Here is a 20,212-nt window from a genome sequence, read left to right as displayed (position 1 = left end):
ATGATCCCAGGGTCCTGGGATGGAGCCCTGTGTTGGGCTCCCTGATCAGCGGGAGCCTGCTTCTCCCTCTCCCTCTGCCCACCCTGCTTGTGCCCTCGCATGCTCTCTCAAATAAATACTAAAAAAGAAAACAAAAACAAAAGAACTCTTAGGAGAACATGGGCAAACTTCATGATGTTGGATTTGGTGATGATATCTTAGCAAAAACCTCAGGCAACAAAAGAAAATAAATTAGAATTTAAAAAGATTTTATTTATTTGACAGAACCTGCAGGGGGACTGGCATGGAGAGAGGAAGAAGCAGGGTCCCCACTGAGCAGGGAGCCTGATGTGGGGCTCAGTCCCTGGGCCCTGGGATCATGACCTGAGCCAAAGGCAGACACTTAATTGACTGAGCCATCTAGGTGCCCCTAAATTAGTCTTAAAATGAAGAACATATTGTGGATCAAAGGAGACTATCAAGAGTGAAAAGAACCCATGGAATAGGATAAAACATTTATAAGTTATATATCTGATATGGGATTAATATCCAGAACAAAGAATGCCCACAATTCAACAATGAAAAGAAGTTAATTCAAAAATGGGCAAAGACTTTAAGTGGACATTTCTGCAAAGAAGGTATAAAAATGGCCAATAAGCACATGAAAATACTCTCAACCTCACCAGTCATGAGGTAAATGAAAAAGCCACAGTAAGATACCACTCTACATCCATTAGGACAGCTATTATAAAGGCAAACACAATAGTAAGTTTTGGTGAGGATGTGGAGAAGATAGAGCCTTTGTGCATTGCTAGTAGGATGTATTATGTAGCCACTGTGGGGAACAGTTTGGTGGATCCTCAAAAAGTTAAATGTTGATTCACCATATGTCCCAATGATTCTACACCTAGGCATAGACCCAAAGAACCAAAAGCAGGGACTTAGATACCTGTACAATGTTCCTAGCAGCACTATTCATAAGAGCCAAAAGATGGAAACAACCCAAGTATTCAGCAACAGATGAATGATGGGTTGACTGGCTCGCTCAGTCAGTAGAGCATATGACTCTTGTTCTCAGGATCATGAGTTCAAGCACCACTTGGGGCACAGAGCTTACTTAAAAAACCATACAGGTGAATACGGATGAACACAATGGGGTATACTCATCTTTTTCAGTCCTAAAAGGAACAAAGTTCTGATAAGTACTACAACATGGAGGAGACTAGAAAATATTATGCTAAATGAGATAAGCCAGTCATAACAAAACAAGTATGTGATTCCAATTATATAAGGTACTTAGAATAGGCAGTTCATAAAGACAGTAAAATAGAGGATACCAAGGGCTGAGTTGGGGGGGTGGGTAATAGGGAGTTCTTTTGTTTAATGAGTACAGTGTATCCGTTTGGGATGATGAAAAACTTCTGGAACTAGTTGTGATGGTTGTACCAGATTATGAATGTACTTAATACAAGTGAATTGTCAACTTAAAAATGGTTAAAATGCTTTTTTTTTTTTCCTGAAAGAAAGGCAGACTGCCACATGTGGTGCCTCATTTGGATGTGTCTGGAGTCTTGGAAGCCTGACTACCTTATGTTTTCCTATGAATGGATCTTGAAAGCTGGTTTGGAGGTTCCAGCAGGTGAGCACAGCTACTTATATACCCTTGACTGAAGAACGGGCCTCCTCCGTCAGGGAAAGTTGTCCTCTTTGGGCTCAAAAGCTTTGGAGGGACACACAGGGAGCGGTGGAGGAGGAAGGAGACACCTGCCTAGCCAGCCAGATCAGCTGAGTCAACTTTGGTGATCAGTAGGGTGATAGATGTCACAACCAAACTGCCCTCACAACCTAAAATGAAAAATTTTATTTATATTTTACCACAATGAAATAATTTTTTCACAGTGAAATAATTGAGAAGGATTATCCTCTACACTCAATTTTATTTACTTATATTTATTTATTTTGCATTTTGAATCTTTTTTATTAACATATAATGTATTGTTTCAGGGCTACAGGTCTGTGATTCATCAGTCTTATACAATTCACAGCACTCACCACAACACATACCCTCCCCAGTGTCCATCACCCAGCCACCCCATCCCTTCCACCCCCACTCCACTCCAGCAACCCTCAGTTTGTTTCCTGAGATTAAGAGTCTCTTATGGTTTGTCTCCCTCTCTGGTTTCTTCTTGTTTCATTTTTTCCTCTCTTCCCCTGTGATCCTCTGCTTTGTTTCTCAAATTCCACATATTAGTGAGATCAGGTTATAATTGTCTTTCTCTGACTTATTTCACTTAGCATAATACCCTCTAGTTCCATCCACTGCGTTGCAAATGGTAAAATTTCATTTTTGATGGCTGCGTAATATTCGTGTGTGTGTGTGTGTGTGTGCATGCGCGCACACGCGCACACACGCGCCCCACATCTTCATCCATTCATCTGTTGATGGACAATTGAGGCTTTTTCTGTATTTTTGCTGTTGTCTACACTCAATTTTAATTTTTCTTTGTTCCCTTCACTTTCTATTATGAATTTCCAAGACATTTCACCATGTTTATAATTAAAAATGGAAATGGCTACATGACTTTCTAGCCTTCAGATGGGCCATAATGGAAGTTAGGTCAATTCCTTGTTTCTTTAGTGTTTTGGTTGTTTACCAATCTTTGCTTTTTGAATGGTTACTGCCCTAGAATACTATGCTGATGCTTTTTCACTTTTGTCCCCCTTTCTTCCCGTGGCTGGCACCTCTTCCTCTTTTCCTACTGACTTAGGGACTTCTTTTGAAATACTTGCTTGACCCTGTGTGCCTTGCCCATAGCCATGGTTTTATCATGTAACCTCACTCCCTGGCCCTTTGACCCCAAGGAGGTGAGTTATAATCTGAACTGAGTCATTTCTCTCCTGAGAAGCTAAATAGGAGTCAGAAAACTTTTCCTAGGTAGCAGTGGCTGAAAAGCTACCCTGACTTGGGGCTGAGGCCACCATTTTGGATCATTTATGTACTGATGAATCAGAAAGCCTGTGCTGACGGAGGCAGGATGGAGGAAGGTACAGAGCAAGTGAAGAAAACCCAGGAGGCTCTGAGAGATCTTGATTTCTCAGTTTTCTGATTCTCACAATGTAGTAATTTCATTGGCTCACAGATAGCTCCTGGAAGGCCACACAAGTGCTGTGCTCCCAGTTCAGCATATTCTCCAGAAAAGAGATCTTGACTACCTGTGTCCAGGTCACACACAGAAGGGAATTGGGTCCTATGACAGATAGGGACCCACTGAGCAGAGGTGAGCATCACATTTGGTCAAGATGACAGCAAGGACCCTGAGAGAGAGCCCTGGAAAATCTTTCCTGGCCAAGCAGGACCCTGCTAGTTCTGGGAGCTTGGGGAATGAAGAAGGCTGAACCTACAAGAAACCTAGTGGGACCCGGCCTTCTTCCACTAGACCTGGCAACACCATTTTCTTCTTATAGCAGCACAGGGTAGAGATTGATAGTATGAGTTCTTGGGCCACAAGGCTTGGGCCCAAACCCCAGCTCTACCTTTTAATTATTCCTTGATCATGGTCCTCTGTTCCTCAGTTTTCCTACAAAATGGGGATTGAAACCATATCATAATCACGAGGATTAAATGGGTGTAACAAAGTAGTCTGCATGTCTGAGAGTTCTATATGGGTGTTATGGCTGCTGATATTTCAGTTCTGACACCTTCTTTCTGGTTCCTATTATTTTCTTAGAGTCCTTAAGTCCCTTTCTGCTGAAATAGAATAAGAACTAATTGCCCTTCCTCAAATGATTCTTTTTTTTTTTCTTTAGAGATTTTATTTGTTTATTTGACAGAGAGAGATCACAAGTAGGCAGAGAGGCAGGCAGAGAGAGAGAGGAGGAAGCAGGCTCCCTGCTGAGCAGAGAGCCCGATGCGGGACTTGATCCCAGGATCCTGAGATCATGACCTGAGCCGAAGGCAGCGGCTTAACCCACTGAGCCACCCAGGCGCCCCTCCTCAAATGATTCTTAAAGATTTTATTTATTTGAGAGGGGGAATGACAGAGAGAGAAAGGGAGAGGAGAGAATATGAGCAGGAGAGGAGCAGAGGGAGAAGCAGACTCCCCTTTGAGCAGGGAGCCAAATGTGGGGCTTGATCCCAGTACTCCAGAATCATGACCTGAGTTGAAGGCAGATACTGACTGAGCTGCCCAGGCATCCCTGAGTGTTCTCTTCTCTTCTCTGGACTTATGTGAGGTTTGCTGCCTTCACTGTGGTGAAATAGCCCAGAGACTATCAGTTTGTCTTCTGCCAGAACTGAAATAAGCTCTCATCTCACACAAAGTGAAAACCAATCTTTATAAAGTCATCTGGTCCCCTGTTCTGTGCTCTCATTTAGGGCTCTTCCCTTGCCCCACCCTGCTCTGGCCCCACTAGCCTCTGCTATTCTCAGTCATGCCACACCTGCCCTTATCACTAGGGACACTGGCCATCCCCCCCACCCCCGCCTAAAACATTCCACTCCAGGTATCTCCACAGCTCCGTCCCCCAACCCTCTATGTCTTAGCTCAAAAGTAACCTTTGGAGAACTGCCTCACCTACCTGTTTAACCCAAACCCCGTTCCCAACCTTTTTTTTTTTTAAGTAATTTCTACGTGCCATGTGGGACTCAAACTCATGAGCCAGAGATCAAGTTACACGCTCCATTGATGGGGCCGGTTAGGTACCACTATTGCCATCTTTTAACATGCTAGATTTATTGTTTGTTGGCTGTCTTGCTGAGGAATCTGGCCCAGGTGCCTGGAGCAGGGCCTGGTGGTCGTTAATACTCCACAGCTGTTCGTTGAATGAGTGGCTGACACCATGGCATGCTGATCCGGGTATAAAAAGTCTTGGCATTAGTTGAATCCTGGTTGTGTCACTTACCAGTTGTGTGATTCAGCATGGATATTTAACCTCTCTGAGCCTTAGTTTTCCTGTTTGTAACTTGAGACCCACCTCTAATGAGTGCTTGGTGAAGAGTTAAGGGAGACAATGTGCTGAGTGAGCCTCAGTTGCCATTCTCTCGTTCTTTCCGGTCCTTTCATTGAAATCTTTTTTTTTTTTTAAGATTTTATTTATTTACTTGATAGATCACAAGTAGGCAGAGAGGCAGGCAGAGAGGGGGAAGCAGGCTTCCGGCCGAGCAGAGAGCCCCATGTGGGGCTCCATCCCAGGACGCTGGGATCATGACCTGAGCATGAGGCTTTAACCCACTGAGCCACCCAGGCGCCCCTCATCGAAATCTTTTTAAAGGAGTCTCTCAAGCCAATGAGATTGCAGTGAACGTTTTCATTTACTTTTGAATTATAGGTCATTATAAATATTAACAAATAAGACTTAAAAAGGACACCTCGAGGTCAGATGAAAAGTACAAAAATTGTGTGTGGGGCTTCAGTTTAAGGACGTTTTCTGCAGCCGCCACATGGTAGCAAAACGGTGTTAAGCAGTGCACGAGTCTGCGTCGACGACAGCCAGAGTCCATGCATCGGGAGGTTGTCTCGGTTTGGGAAGAAAACGGTGGGACATGCACGGGCCGGGAGGGGCAGTTCCTCGCTCTCGCCGCTAGGGGTCAGGAGGTTACCGCTTCAGGGTGGAAGATGGGCCCGTCAGGGATTGGCTAGTGTGGCGGTGGGAGGCGGGGTTGGAGGAGGATGCAGCGTGCCGTCGGGCGACTTCCTGGTGAGGGACACCAGACTTTGGGATCACTTTTTCCTGGGGGGTGGGGAGGGGCATCAACGATCCCGTCTTTGTGTGGGGCTGACAGACCAAAGAAAAGATGCCAGTTTGAGGTCAAAGGCAGAGCTGATGACTGGAGCTTCCAAAAGAGCTTTAAAAGAAATACAATCTGCAAGGGGTCAGGAGCAGTGCCAGAGTCCTGGTGAAGATTCCCTCACTCCCTGGGGGGTGCGGGGGTGGGGGGGGTGCTCCTCTCTAAATGCCCCACCCTCCACTTAGGCTGGTTGTCCAGAAGACCCATCTTCCATCCTGTCCCTGTGGTCTCCTGGGACCATCTTGCAGGAACAAGTCTACCCTGGCACAGCCTGGGGTGGGCAGTAGGGAGCCCTAAATGGGCTTCTTACACTCTCTGGGCCCCAGTTTCCCTGGTAGACTCATGGTCCCTTCTAGCCTTGTCATTCAACATTTCAGTATCTTCCCAAAGCAGCACTGCAGCTCCTTTCCTAATGAGGCCCTCCAAGAGGCAAAGCTAGCAGGTATCCAGGGCTCACAGCCAGGAGGTCCCTCAAAAATAAGCTGTCTCTTTTCTTAGTCCCCCAGAGGTTCCCCCCATTCTGGCATTGTGGAGAAAAGAGGAGCCCTTGCCTCAACCCCCAGGAAGAGGAAGGCCTGACCCACAGACGCAGAGGTTAGGGAGGGATAGCTGAGTTCTGGGCCTGGACAGTGGGGACCTCTGAGAAAGCTCCAAGTGGATCAGTGATTTCAAAGCCATCTAGGGGATGAGGCAGCTCTCATCAGGCATCCCCTTCATCAGAGCTTCCCAAGTCTTCTGTTTGCTGAGCCCTCCACAGCCCAGGAAAGAGAGGACTGGGGAGTATGATCTCCCAGACAACCAGAGGGTGTGGCAGTCACAGGACCTGGGCTGAGGCCTGGTTTGCCCTTTCCCCACTGTGTGACATTGACAAACTACTCAGCCTCTCTGAATCTGTTTCTTCATCTGCCAAATGAGGACAAACCCACCTCCTAGAATTGTGAAAAATTCATTAAGACAGTGCATGTAAAACCCTTAACATACACAAAGCCGCCTCAAGGACAGGAAAACCAAGGCTCTGTGGCCAGCCAAGTTGCCAGGTGCGGTGTGGGGGCTGGAGTGCTGTTGTCCCAGCAGACTGGGAAAGGGCTGATGGGCACTTGGTGGGATTTGAATCATCACCCTAGGCCTCAGATGGTGATGTGCTTTGTGTCTGCAGCAGGCAGGGCTGAGCCCCAGGCAGGCAGCTAACAGGACAGACCTCTGGTGCAGGAGCCCAGCACCCTCCTTTGCTTGAAGCATGGTGTCCAGAGCTCTGGGCTGGGGGTGAGGCAGGGACCTGGAAGCCTGGCCTACCCCAGCTGTGGCAGGGTTGGAGGCCTCACTCAGGAAGGTCACTTTCCCTCTCTGGGGCTCTGTTTTCTGTTAGTGCAGTGCTGGGGCAAACAAAGAAATTCCCTGGTTCTGCATTTGTTCATACAGCAGTCTTGAAGGCCCCTTGGTAGGCAGGAAAAACTTGGGACTTCACATCTTGGCCCCCAAATTCCGATGCCCTCAATCTGACTCAGGGTGCCAGGCCCACCAAGCAGGGTGTTTCTCTCAGCTCTTGGAGCGAGGAGCCAGCCTCATAGGCCTCTCAGAAAGGAGGCCCTGGACTGCCACCCAGCACTCCTGAAAGGGACATCAGGGGCCACAATAAGGCCAGGATATGTGGGCATTCACCCGGATTTCTCACTCCCCAGGCCTGAACTCAGATGTGGGGGGTGGGTGAAAGGAAGAAGAGGGTCAAGATGAGGACTTTTGGCTTCTTTTCATGAAAAAAAAAAAGGGGGGGCTGGGGACCCTTTTCTTGATTACAGCTGACCTCATGCTTAAGCTGAGAGGCAGAATCCATCCTCCAGGTTCCTTGGGAGGAGCAAGATTAAAGGTGGGAGAATTGGGTCTGAAGACTGAACTTAACCATGCCCCAAGATCAGTTTCACCACAGTGCTTCCCTCAGTTCCTCCAAAGCTATGAGCTGGGGCTGGCCTGGCAGGCAGGGGTGGGTGATGTCACCTCTAAGCCCCACTCCTGTCCTAACACACTGTCTCCAGCGTGAGTCCCCAGGTCTTGCACAATGACCCTAGCCCATTCACCAGCCTCTCCTGTCTAGGCTTTTACAGATCATTCCCACGGCACACATTGCCATTATACTTCGGCTGCCCAGAAGCTCCACTCACCCTTCAAGACCTTGCTGAAGCATCACCTCCTCGGGGAAGCCCTCCCTGCCTCTCAGAAGGGTCAGAGTCCATGGCACTCACAGGTATGTCAGCCTGGCCTTGGTATTCCTCATTCCCCATTGTAGTGGTTTGTTTTTAGCTCCTTGATTAGACAAGGAACTCAGAGGCAGGCCCTGGGTCTCATTCATCTCCAATGGGTTGTTGCATCATTGAGTGAAGTGCTTGCCAGTTGCCCATGTTCAGTAAAGTTGGAACTTTACCATACTCCCTGCTCTTGGGTCAGCTTTTTCCCACTTGCCCAGTAATGCCAGAGATGAACAGATGTAGTAAGAACCTCCTTTTGGGAATGATTTCCCAAATCTCCTTCCCCCGCATGCCCCTCTCCCTAATGTCTCTCTCGGGAGTTCTCATTGGCCCTGCCAAAGCGCCCCTGCACTCCTGTTCTCTCAGCCTGGGGTCCCCGTGACTTACTGCTGACCTCCAGTAAGGCCCTCACCACCTGGATGACCCCATTCCCTTCCCTGGGGTGGGGGCCAAAAGCAGGCCCAGCTCTCTGGCCTTGCTGTCCCTAGGAGTGGCTGAGCCCTCCACAGCCTCCAAGCAGGGGCCGCAGTGGCTCAGTGTCCGAGCAGGCACCCCGGCTCTCCCCCGAGATGAGGGCCGAGGCCCTTGGTGGCAGCTGAGGAGGCCCAGGGCCAGGCCGGTGCTGGGCCAGGAGACAGGCAGGGGTGGGTGCGGCAGCAGGTGGGGGCTGGTCAGTCGCTGAGCACAGCCCCTGGGAGCTCGTTGGTGAGCGTGTGCCAGCGCTCTATCCGCTTGTCCTTGTTTTTCAGGCAGTCAAACCAGTGCTTCAGGCGCTCACCCTTAGCGTTGATGCCCAGGACCACGCCGCCTGCAAAAACAGAGCCAAGTGGGTAGCCGGGGACACGGCGACTCCCAGGGGCCTGCAGACAAGTGCTCCCATACGACTGTCCCTCTGGACCCAGAGCCCCTACCCCAAAACCACCCTCTCCAGATTCTGTATGCCAAGGCTCTACTCTCTACCCTGCCCACCAGACTCTGAGGGTGGGCAGTGGTCTGACCACATGCCACACTCTTAGCCTGCCCTCTCTTCCCCTGCCCAGTCAGGGCCCTGGGATCCTGTCCTTCCCCTCTCCGGGACCGGAGCGATGCATGGGCAGGGGGAGAGGGGGTGAGGGACAATGTCCTATGTTAAGGGCCAAGGGCTGGGCACAGTTCTTCTATGTACAGCCATGAAACTGACCAGGAGTTCAGGGCCACGGGGGCTGAGTACAGGCCAAAGCACTGACCATCATCACCTCTCACCCCTCTCCCACCACAGACTTCTGTGTGACCCTCCCAGGCCTCTCTATTCCTCTGTCACATGGAGTCAGGCTGGATAAGGTCTGAGGCCCCCTGTGTCTGAGGGCAGATAGTCTGGGGAAAACTGGGGCCATAGAGGCCAGGAAAGGAGGGGCTATGTCCTGGATTCAGGGCCATTGCCCTCTATGAACCCAGAATAGACCATGAAGCCAAACAGCATTCTCACTGTGTGCTCTTACCAATGAAATCGTTGGATTTTCCAATGTCATAATCCCAAACCGTGACTTCCAGGGTCTTCTTGGCCAGGTCCCCATGCTTAATCTCATAACAGAATTCCTGGTGGCCAGAAGAATAGAGTCAGGGTCAGCACCACAGGGCCTGGAACTTGGACAGGAAGGCTCCGAGGTGTGGCAAGGGGATACATGAGTGGAAGGAGAGAGGAATGGAGGGGAGGGTGGTCAGACAAGGGTAGATTCTCAACCACTCCACCCGCTTCTGCCTGAGAGTCTGGTTGGGGTCCTCAGAGTCCCCTACCCTCCTACCTGCTTCTCTGTCACTGAAGCTGCTCTCTCCAGATCATCCCCCAAGAGCCTGGCAGATCAATACACACATGCTGGCCTTGGTGTGCTTGGCCTGTCTTGGGGGTCTGACTCTGCTCACCACTCCCTTCTTTGTGCAACTCTGTCTTCCACAGGCTCCTGGGATGATCTGACATCTGGTATCCCCTTCACTCAATCACTCGGCTCTGCCCTAGGCCCCTCTGCTCCTCTCCAGATGTATCTGCTCCCCAGGCTGAGGACCTACGGATCCATCTGGACCAGACCTCAAGGCTCTGGGGCATCTCACATTCTCCCATCCCACACAGAGCTTTCTCCATCTCATTTGCACTGCCCTTCTTGCTGTTGGGTGCCCTGATCCCCCCCTCCACATCCTACCTTGCCACGTCTCATGAATATAGTCCTCAGAAGAGCTTTGCAGTCTTCCCTGCCCCTCCATCTCTACCACCCTGGCCTGTCTCTCTCCTGCCCCGGGTGGCAGGTTCTCTCCTGGTGACCCCTCCCACCTCTGGGTTCCCACAGTAGCCCTTGGAAAACCCAGTCCCCTTAGTCTCCCTACCCCTAGGGGAGTGCAAGCAACTTCCCAGCAGCTTCACCAGCCCCCTTGTACCTCATTGAATTCAGGGTTCAGGGTCTTCTTCTTTACTGCTGTCTTATGTTTAGATTTCTTATCCACATCTGGCTTCAGGTATCTGGAATTATAACCAACCAATGAGAGTGTGGTGAGAAGCTATGGGTACAGCTGGAGCCAGCAGGGCTTGGAAGAGCTTTTTGTTCCCTGGGCCTCCTGTTCCTACCCGTCATAAGCTACCCCAGCACCACTCTGTGGTAAAGGTTAGTGGTCAGCTGCCGTGGGAGAAGCAAGTGGTTCCTTTGTCACCTAGACTTCTGTCCACGCCCATTTCTGAAGTTAACCACGGAGTCCCCTTCTCCCCTGGAGGTTTTTCCTTGTTTCTGGAAGTCTAATTTCATAAAGCTTTCGTTTCCCACCAGAAAAACATTTTTAGCAGAGTTGGTCCCTTGTTAGAGAGGCTCAGAGAGGTAGAGGCACTTGCCTCAGGTCACACAGCTGCTCAGCACCGGGCTGGTACTCAGAAGCTGGGGCAGGAGTTCTTTGCAGAACTTCTTACCCTGTCCCTGAAGAGACACTTGAGAGTGCTTTGGGGGTGGGGCCTACACCTGGCACCCTGCTGGGAGCTCAGTACACTGGGTAGGTCAGCAAACATCTGTTGAATGGCTGAGTCCCTAGAAGTGAAATTACCCACTCAAAGGCACACATGTATCAAACTTCTTCCTTCATTACGCAAAACTGTCCTCTGAAAAGGCCATATAGATGAGGCTCAGTGTGGTCAACAAAGCTGAGTATCATTGCCTTAAAAATCCTTGCTGGTTTGCAGTAATCTCTTGAACCTCAGCCTTAGTAACATATTTATGGGTGGTCTCCGCAGGCAAGGGAAACAAAAGCAAAAAATAAACTAGTGGGGATACACTAAAATGAAAAGCTTCTGCACAGCAAAGAAAACCAATAAATTGAAAAGACAACTTACCGGATAAGAGAAGATATTTGCAAATGGTTTATCAGACAAGGGGCTAATACCCAAAATATATAAAGAACTCAATATCAAAAAACCCCCCAAATAATTTGATTTAAAAATGGGCAGGGAACCTGAAAAGACTTTTTTTCTTTTTTTAAAGATTTTATTTATTTATTTGTCTGAGAGAGTGAGCACAGGCAGACAGAGAGGCAGAGGGAGAAGCAGGCTCTCTGCTGAGCAAGGAGCCCAACGTGGGCTCGATCCCAGGACGCTGGGATCATGACCTGAGGCGAAGGCAGCTGCTTAACCAACTGAGCCACCCAGGCGTCCCTGAAAAGACATTTTTCTAAAGAAGACATACAGATGGCAACAGATACATGAAACCAATAATCGACAGGGAAATGGAAATCAAAACCATGATGAGGTACCACCTCACACCAGTTAGAATGGCCAGTATCAAAAAGACAAGACGCCAGTGTTGGCGAAGATGTGGAGACGAGGAGGGGCGCCTGGGTGGCTCAGATGGTTAAGCGTCTGCCTTCAGCTCAGGTTATGATCCCAGGGTCCTCAGATCAGGCCCCGCATTGGGCTCCCTGCTAGGCAAGAGCCTGCTTCTCCCTGTCCCTCTGCCTGCTGCTTTCCCTGCTTGTGCTCATTTACTCTGTCAAATGAATAAATGAAATCTTAAAAAAAAAAAAAAGGTGTGAAGAAGAGGGAACCCTCATTCACTGTTGGTGGGAAATGTAAATTGGTGGAAAACCACCGTGGAAAACAGTATGGAGACTCCTCAAGAGATTAAAACTAGAAGCACCAAATTCCATTACTGGGTATTTACTCAAAGAAAATGAAAACACTAATTCAAAAAGCTATATCTACTCCTGTGTTTACTGAAGCATTATATGTAACAGCCAAATGATGGAAGCAACCCAAGTGTCCACTGATGGCTGAATGGAGAAAGAAGATGTGGCGCATGTGTGCATGTGTGTATACATATATGTGTCTGTACACACAGAGCATATGTAGGTGTGTTTGTATAAGCACATGTATACACACATGCACAGCCACTGCAGCAGTAACCGTAGGACCGGGTGAGATACTACGATCTGTGGCAAAATGGATGGACCTAGAGGGTGTTATGCTAAGTGAAATAAGTCAAACAAATACTATAATTTCACTTCCATATGAAATCTGAAAAACAAAGCAAATGCACAAAAAAGCAGAATCATCCTCATAAACGGAGAACAAACTGGTGGTTGTCAGAGGGGAGGGAAAAGTGACATAGATTAAGGGAATTAGAGGTACAGATGTCTAGGTATTTAAAAAAAAAAAAATCCTTGCTGGTTTGAAAGGCAAAAAGTGGTATCTCGTTACTGATTCTTGTTACATAAATAATACTAGTTCAATATAAACACACTACAGAATAGGTATTGAAGGAAGCTGGGGTGGGAGAGAGAAATGAAGACAGATCCACACAAACACCTGTTCTTTAGCAGCTGTAGGCAGTCATCAATAGCTGGAAATTCACAAAAACCAATAGGAAACGCTTAACAAAATGGCAGTAAGTGCACACCTATCAGTAATGACTTTAAGTCTAAATGGTCTAAATACTCCAATCAAAAGACAGGGAGACAGAATCGATAAAAAGGACTTGACTCATCCATATGCTGTCTACATGATACTCAGTTCAGATTTAAAGACAGAGACCGAAAATGAAAAGATGGGAAAAGATATGCCATGGCAATGGAAGCAGGGGTGAGGGTGAGCACGAGTAGGGGGGCAGCTGGGGTAGCAATACTTACTGACAGACAAGATAGATTTTAACTCAAAGACTAAGAAGAGACAAGGACATTCTAAAATGATGAGGGGGTCAATCCAACAAGAAAATACAATAGTTATAAATATCTATGTACCCAACATTGTAGCATCTAAATGCATAAAGCAAATATGAACAGACATAAAGAAGAAAGTAATATAATAATAGTAGGTGACTAACACCCCAATTACATCAATAGGTAGATCGCCAGGCAGAAAATCAATAAGGAAACAGTGTCTTTCAATGGCACATTAGACCAGACGGACTTAACAGACATGTACAGAGCTTTCCATCTAAAAACAAGACAACACACATTCTTTTCAGAATTCTTTTCAACACACATGGAACATTCTCCAGGACTGATCATCTGTCAGGCCACAAAACATTTAAGGGGCGCCTGGGTGGCTCAGTCATTTAAGTGTCTGACTCTTGATTTTAGCTCAGGTCATGCTTTCAGGGTTGTGAGATGGACCTCCATGTCAGGCTCCACGCTCAGCATGGGAATCTCTCTCTCTCTCTCTCCTCTCTCTCCCTCTGCCCATCCCCCTGCTCTCTCAAGTTAAAAAAAAAAATACTTAAAAAACTACATTTAAGAAGACAGAAATCAGGGGCACTTGGGTGGCTCAGTTGTTAAGTGTCTGCCTTCGGCTCAGGTCATGATCCCAGGGTCCTGGGATCGAGCCCCACATGGGGCTCTCTGCTCAGCAGGGAGCCTGCTTCCTCCTCTCTCTGCCTGCCTCTCTGCCTACTTGTGATCTCTCTCTGTCAAATAAATAAAATCTTTTAAAAAGAAATCATGGAGCACTACGTCAAAACTAATGATGGGGACGCCTGGGTGGCTCAGTTGGTTAAGCAGCTGCCTTCGGCTCAGGTCATGATCCCAGCGTCCTGGCATCGAGTCCCACATCGGGCTCCCTGCTCGGCAGGGAGTCTGCTTCTCCCTCTGCCTCTGCCTGCCATTCTGTCTGCCTGTGTTCACGCTCTCTCTCTGACAAATAAAAAACAACAACAACAACAACAACAACAAAAAACTAATGATGTATTGTATGGTGACTAACATAATTTTTGAAAAAAGGAAAATAAAGAAATGAAGGAACTGACTGCAATACAAATGATTACAAGAGATTACTATGAAAAATTACATGCCAACAAATTAGACAACCTTGCAGAAATCAATAAGTTTCTGAAAAGCATACAATCTTCCAAAACTAATGAAAAAGATAAAAATCTGAACAGACCGATGGCTAGTAATGAAGTTGAATCAGCAATCAAAAAATCACTCCCGGGCGCCTGGGTGGCTCAGTGGGTTAAGCCGCTGCCTTCGGCTCAGGTCATGATCTCGGGGTCCTGGGATCGAGTCCCGCATCGGGCTCTCTGCTCAGCAGGGAGCCTGCTTCCCTCTCTCTCTCTGCCTGCCTGCCTCTCCATCTACTTGTGATTTCTCTCTGTCAAATAAATAAATAAAATAAAATCTTAAAAAAAAAAAAAATCACTCCCAACAAACAAAAGTCCAGGACCAGATGGATTCAGAGGTGATTTCTACCAAACATTTTTTTTTTTATTTTTAAGACTTTATTTATTTATTTAACAGAGAGAGATCACAAGCAGGCAGAAAGGCAGGCAGAGAGAGAGGAGGAAGCAGGCTCCCCGCTGAGCAGAGAGCCAGATGCGGGGCTCGATCCCAGAACCCTGGGATCATGACCCGAGCCGAAGGCAGCGGCCTAACCCACTGAGCCACCCAGGCGCCCCGATTTCTACCAAACATTTAAGGAGGAGTTAACACCTATTCTCTTTAAACTATCCCAAAAAATGGAAGAAGAAAAGTCTCCCAATACATTCTGTGAACACTGTATTAGCCTGATACCCTAACCAGACAAAGACACTCCAAGACAAACCCACAGCTAACATCATATTTGGTGAAAACCTGAGAGTGTTTATTCTTAGATCAGGAACAAAACAAGGGCACTTGTCATTTTTATTCAACACAGTACTCGAAGTCCTAGGCACAGCAATCAGATAAGAAATGAAAAGGTATCCATACTGTTATGGAAGAAGTAAACTGTCACTATTAGCAGGTGACATGATTCTATACAGAGGAAACTCTAAAGAGTCCAGCAAAGAACTGCCAGAATAAGTGAATTCAGTGAAGTTGCAGGATACATAATACACAGAAATCTGTCGCATTTCTATGCACTAATAGTGCATTAGCAGAAAGAGAAATTAAGAAAAGAATCCCAGATGGGGCACCTGGGTGGCTCAGTGGGTTAAAGCCTCTGCCTTCGGCTCAGGTCATGACCCCAGAGTCCTGGGATCGAGTTCTGCATCCTCCTCTCTCTGCTTCTCTGCCTACTTGTGATCTCCGTCTGTCAAATAAATACATAAAATCTTAAAAAAAAAAAAAGAAAGAAAGAAAAGAATCCCAGGGCGTTGAGCCACCTGGGTGGCTCAGTCAGTTAGGTGTTTGGATTGATTTCAGGTCGGGTCGTGAACCCAGGGTCATAAGATTGAGCCCCATGTTGGGCTCTGCACTGGGTGTGCAGCCTGCTTGGGATTCTCTCTCTCCCTCTGCCTCCCCAACCCCTACTCACGCTTGCTAAAACAAACAAACCAAAACAAACAATATGGTACTGGTACAAACACAGGCACATACATCAATGGAACAGAATAGAGAGCCCATAATTAAACCCATGCTTAGATGGTCAATTAATATAAAACAAAGGAAGCAAGACTATACAATGGGGGAAAGACAGTCTCTTCAATAAATGGTGCTGAGAAAACTGAACCACTTTTTTTTTTAACACCACATACAAAAACTCAAAATGGGTTAAAGACTTATAAATATAAGACTTGAAACCATAAAACTTCTAGAAGAAAATGTAAGCAGCAATCTCTCCGACCTTAGCCTTAGCAACATTTTTCTGGACGTGTCTCCTTAGGCAAGGGAAACAAAAGCAAAAATAAGCTACTGGGACTACATCGAACAAAAGAAAACTATCAACAAAATGAAACTTACTGAATGAGAGGATATTTGCAAATGATATATCTGTTAGGCTGAATACCAAAACGTATAAAGAATTTATGCAACTCAGCACCAAAAGTAGCCGAAGAAAAAGGGAGCAGAATAGTCTGTTTTTTCAAAGACAACACCCAGCTGGACAACAGACAGGGAAAGATACTTGACATCACACAGCACCAGGGAGATGCAGATCAAAACCACGAGGAGCTATTGCCTCACGCCTGTCGGGATGACCAGTATGAGAAAGATAAGGAGTAACAAGTATGGACAAAGACGTGGAGAAAAAGGAAACTCCATGCACTGTTGGTGGAGATGGAAATCGGGGCAACCACTGTGGAAAAGCATCTAGAGGTGCCTCAAGAAATACCAAGGGGAGGGGGTGGCTGGATGGCTCAGGCGGTTAAGCATCCAACTATTGATTGTGGCTCAGGTCGTGACTTCCGGGCGGTGAGATCGAGCCCCGAGTCACACTGTGCTCAGTGTGGACTCTGATGGGGATTCTCCCTCTCTAAATAAAATCTCTTTTTGACACAGAGAGATCACAAGGAGGCACAGAGGCAGAGAGAGAGGGAGAAGCAGGCTCCCTGCTGAGCAGAGAGCCCCACGTGGGGCTCAATCCCAGGACCCCGGGATCATGACCTGAGCTGAAGGCAGAAGCTTTAACCCACTGAGCACCCAGGCACCCCTAAATAAATAAAATCTTAAAAAAAAATAAAGCATAAACAGACCCCCATAAACACAGAACAAACTGGTGATTGCTAGAGGGGAGGGAGGTGGTCACAGGGATGGGAAAAATGGGTGAAGGGAGGTGGGAGGCACGGGCTTTCAGTTCTGGAATGAAATAGGCCCAGGGATGAAAGGCGTAGCACAGGGAATGCAGTCAGTGCGGCGGGGACGGTGTTGTATAGTGACAGGTCAGTTATACTTGTGAGCAGAGCGCAGTGTGTAGGGTGGTCCAGTTACTATGTTGTGCACCTGAAATGAATGGAACGTTGTGTGTCAACACTACCCGCCCCCCCACCCACCAGAAAAAAAGGAAAGAAAAAGAAAGTCAAATGTGCTTCCACATAAAGCGAACTGAGCAACAACTTGTGGTGTCTCTACGGACGGGTATTTGGAGAGAACCACGTGGATGCAAGCAGCTGGATTCAAAAGGCCACATACGCAGTTTGCTTTTATAAGAAAGTCTGGAAAAGGCAAAGCCATCGGGACAGAAAACATCTCAGTGGTTGCCTGGGGCTGGGGGAGCTTTTTGGGTGAAAAAAAGGTTCTGCATCTTGACTGTGGTGGTGGGAACGAGATGGCACACGTCCTCATCCTCGGACCTCCACAAAGGGAGAAACCTCCAGTGTGCAAATTCTACCTCAAGGAACCCAACTTTTAATCCAGCCCAGGACCAGGCAAGTCCTGTCAGCCTGGGCAGGTGAACACGGAGCAGATTTTAAAACTTCACCGCCATTTTGGCTTTGGATTAGCTTTCCTTCCGAATGGGAACTCCAGCATCACAAGTACAAATGCGGGCACTTTGCTGCCCGCCCTCCGTCCTGCCCCAGAGACACGGCAACTGTGGCATTCTCTGCAGAGTCTGTGATACACAGATGTACAGACGCCGCCTCATACTGTGCGTACTGTTCCGGAGCCTGCTCTTGGGATCAGCACGCTTGGAGAGCCGTCCATGTTCATTCACCCAGTCTGAAGGGATCCATCCCAACGGCATGCGACTGCATTATATGCATGTACAACTATTCCCCTGCCGACGACTGCTTGGCTGTTTCTGGTGTCCTGCCACGATGGCAATGCCACCGTGAACAGCACTTCACCCCTACATGAGTTTCTAGGACACGGACCTGGAGGGGAGATCATGCAGTCCGAGGGAGTGTACACTGGCCTCGCTGACTGGGTGTTACCGACCTTCCCTCCAATGGTTGTAAAGTGTCTCCTGCTGATCTCTGGAATGGTCATGGCATTTCCTCACAGTGGTCTCTAATCCACTGGAATCACGGTTCTGCAAACGGTTGATATGGGGACCCAATCCCCCCGCCCTTTTTTTAATGTGGAAAGCTGGTAGTCCTCCTGGGGCCATGTGTGGGGAACAGCCTTCCCCCAGTGACCCCAGTCAGCTTCCTGTTGTACCTGGCACTGCTCCTGGGCTTGGTGGCCTTGGAGTTTTGTTTTGTTTTTTTTTAAGATTTTTATTTATTTGACAGATCACAAGTAGAGAGGCAGGCAGAGAGAGAGGGAGAAGCAGGCTCCCTGCTGAACAGAAAGCTTAGGGCTTGATCCCAGGACCCTGAGACCATGACCTGAGCCGAAGGCAGGGGCTTAACCCACTGAGCCACCCAGGCGCCCCTTGACCTTGGAGTTTTAAGAAGTAACAGCTCTAGGAAAATCCGATTCAGAGGTTGTAGAATGTGCCCTTTTAAAGCATACAACTGAATGGCTTAGTCCATTTAGAGTTGTGCAGTTGTCACAGTCAATTCTAGAACATTTATTCTCCTCAGGAAGAAATCCAGGTGCTCCCTCTCCACACCCCCACCCTCCCCCAGCCCCTGGCAACTACTAATCTAATCTGCTTTCTGCATCAATGGATTTGCCTATTTCAGACTTTCACATAAGTGAAATCATGTAAGGTGTGGTCCTTTGTGTTTGGGTTCTTTCAGTTAGCATAATCTTTTGCAATAATCTTTTCAAGATTCAGAGATGTTATACCATGAATAAGGACTTCACTTCTTTAAAAAAATTTTCTTAAGAGAGAGTGAGTGACCACAATGTGGGGATGGGGTGCGGGAGAAAGAGCATCTCAAGCTCCATATCCAGTGTGGAGCCTGACAAAGGTCTCGACCCCACAACCCTCAGATCAGGACCTGAGCCAAAAATCAAGTCAGCCACTTAACCGAGCAAGCCACCCAGGCACCCCTTCACTCCTTTTTATAGCTGAATAACATTCCATCCTGTGGCTGTTTCTCCAAACGTCAGTTGATGGACATCTAGGTGGTTGCCTTCTGTCTACTGCGCATAATGCTGCTACAAGCGCGCATGCGCGAGCATTTGTGTGGGCAGGTGTGTCTGTGTCTCTTGGGTAGGTATCTGGGAGTGGGATTGGTAGGTCACACAGTAACTACATTTTTAACTTCTAGAGGAACTGCCAGCCCGTTTTCCAAAGTGGCAGCACCACTTTTGTGACAGGATTTTATTTCTTTACTTAAAAATAAAATCTTTGGGGCACCTGGGTGGCTCAGTCATTGTGTCTGCCTTAGGCTCAGGTCATGATCTCAGGGTCCTGGGATCGAACCCTGCATCGGGCTCCCTGCTCGGCAGGAAGTCTGCTTCTCCCTCTCCCACTTCCTCTGCTTATATTCCCTCTCTCGCTGTGTCTGTCAGATAAATAAATCCTTAAGAAAAAAATAAAATAAAATCTTTCAAAATAGTTTGTACACCCAGCATGGGGCTCGAACCCACAACCTCGAGCTCAAGAATCACTCACTCACTCACTGAGCCAGCTAGGTGCCCCTGTAGTAGGATTTTAAAACTGACAGAGAACAGCGGCCAGCGGGAATGGTAGCCCCAGAGTCATGCAGTCGGGAGCCCTGGCCTCCCATGGCCTTCGGCACCTGGAGCTCCTCACTGTCCCCTCAGGCCAAGGTCATCCCTGTTGCTGTGTCTTAGCTCCTTTCTTCCTCTACCTAAACAGGAATACCTCCTTTCCATGGAGCCAACTTCCTCCCTGTGTCCCCTCCTCCAAGAAAGTCTCACTGTGAACCCAGAATAATATCCATCTTTTATTTGCGGAAGGCCCAGAGCACTGATGGTGCTCGCCATGCTGCCTGCTTCCTTCTTCTCTGAAGGGCTACAGCACACGCCTTCCTCTCAGAGCAAGGACCACAGCCTCACCTGGGGCCCCTGTTGCCTCGCACAGGTCCCTGACTTCGAGTTTCTCGCCAGCACCAGCGGGAGCCCCGCCAGGAGGGTGGGCGACAGCACCCGCGGCAGCAGCATGGGGCTGGGTGCCCAGGGGCAGCACTGTGTCCCGGTGGAGCGTGTTCAT

At 48.0% G+C, this 20,212-nt stretch overlaps 1 protein-coding gene and 1 long non-coding RNA gene across 2 annotated transcripts in view; one reads left to right on the top strand and one right to left on the bottom strand.

The window, feature by feature from the left end:
* Positions 1–5,271: 5,271 nt before the first annotated feature.
* DOC2B (double C2 domain beta) overlaps positions 5,272–20,212 on the bottom strand; it is a 32,382-nt gene continuing 17,441 nt past the window's right edge. The window contains exons 7-9 of the mRNA XM_045070382.1: positions 10,414–10,495; positions 9,486–9,582; positions 5,272–8,815 (exon numbers count right to left, since the gene is read on the bottom strand). Of these exons, the coding sequence (XP_044926317.1) occupies positions 8,679–8,815; positions 9,486–9,582; positions 10,414–10,495 (316 nt within the window). The 3' untranslated portion in view covers positions 5,272–8,678. The remainder of the gene's footprint in view (positions 8,816–9,485; positions 9,583–10,413; positions 10,496–20,212) is intronic.
* On the top strand, positions 7,888–9,465 carry LOC123389200. The gene is made up of 2 exons (XR_006603797.1): positions 7,888–8,006; positions 8,757–9,465. It is a non-coding gene; the product is annotated as an uncharacterized LOC123389200 (long non-coding RNA).

Source organism: Mustela putorius, unplaced genomic scaffold (genome assembly GCF_011764305.1).
Source record: "Mustela putorius furo isolate JIRA1106 unplaced genomic scaffold, ASM1176430v1.1 tig00003962_pilon_pilon_pilon, whole genome shotgun sequence".
NCBI classification, from domain to species: Eukaryota; Metazoa; Chordata; class Mammalia; order Carnivora; family Mustelidae; genus Mustela; species Mustela putorius.
The sequence above is the reverse complement of the archived record's forward strand: the minus strand, read 5'-3'. Positions and strand labels throughout refer to the sequence as shown.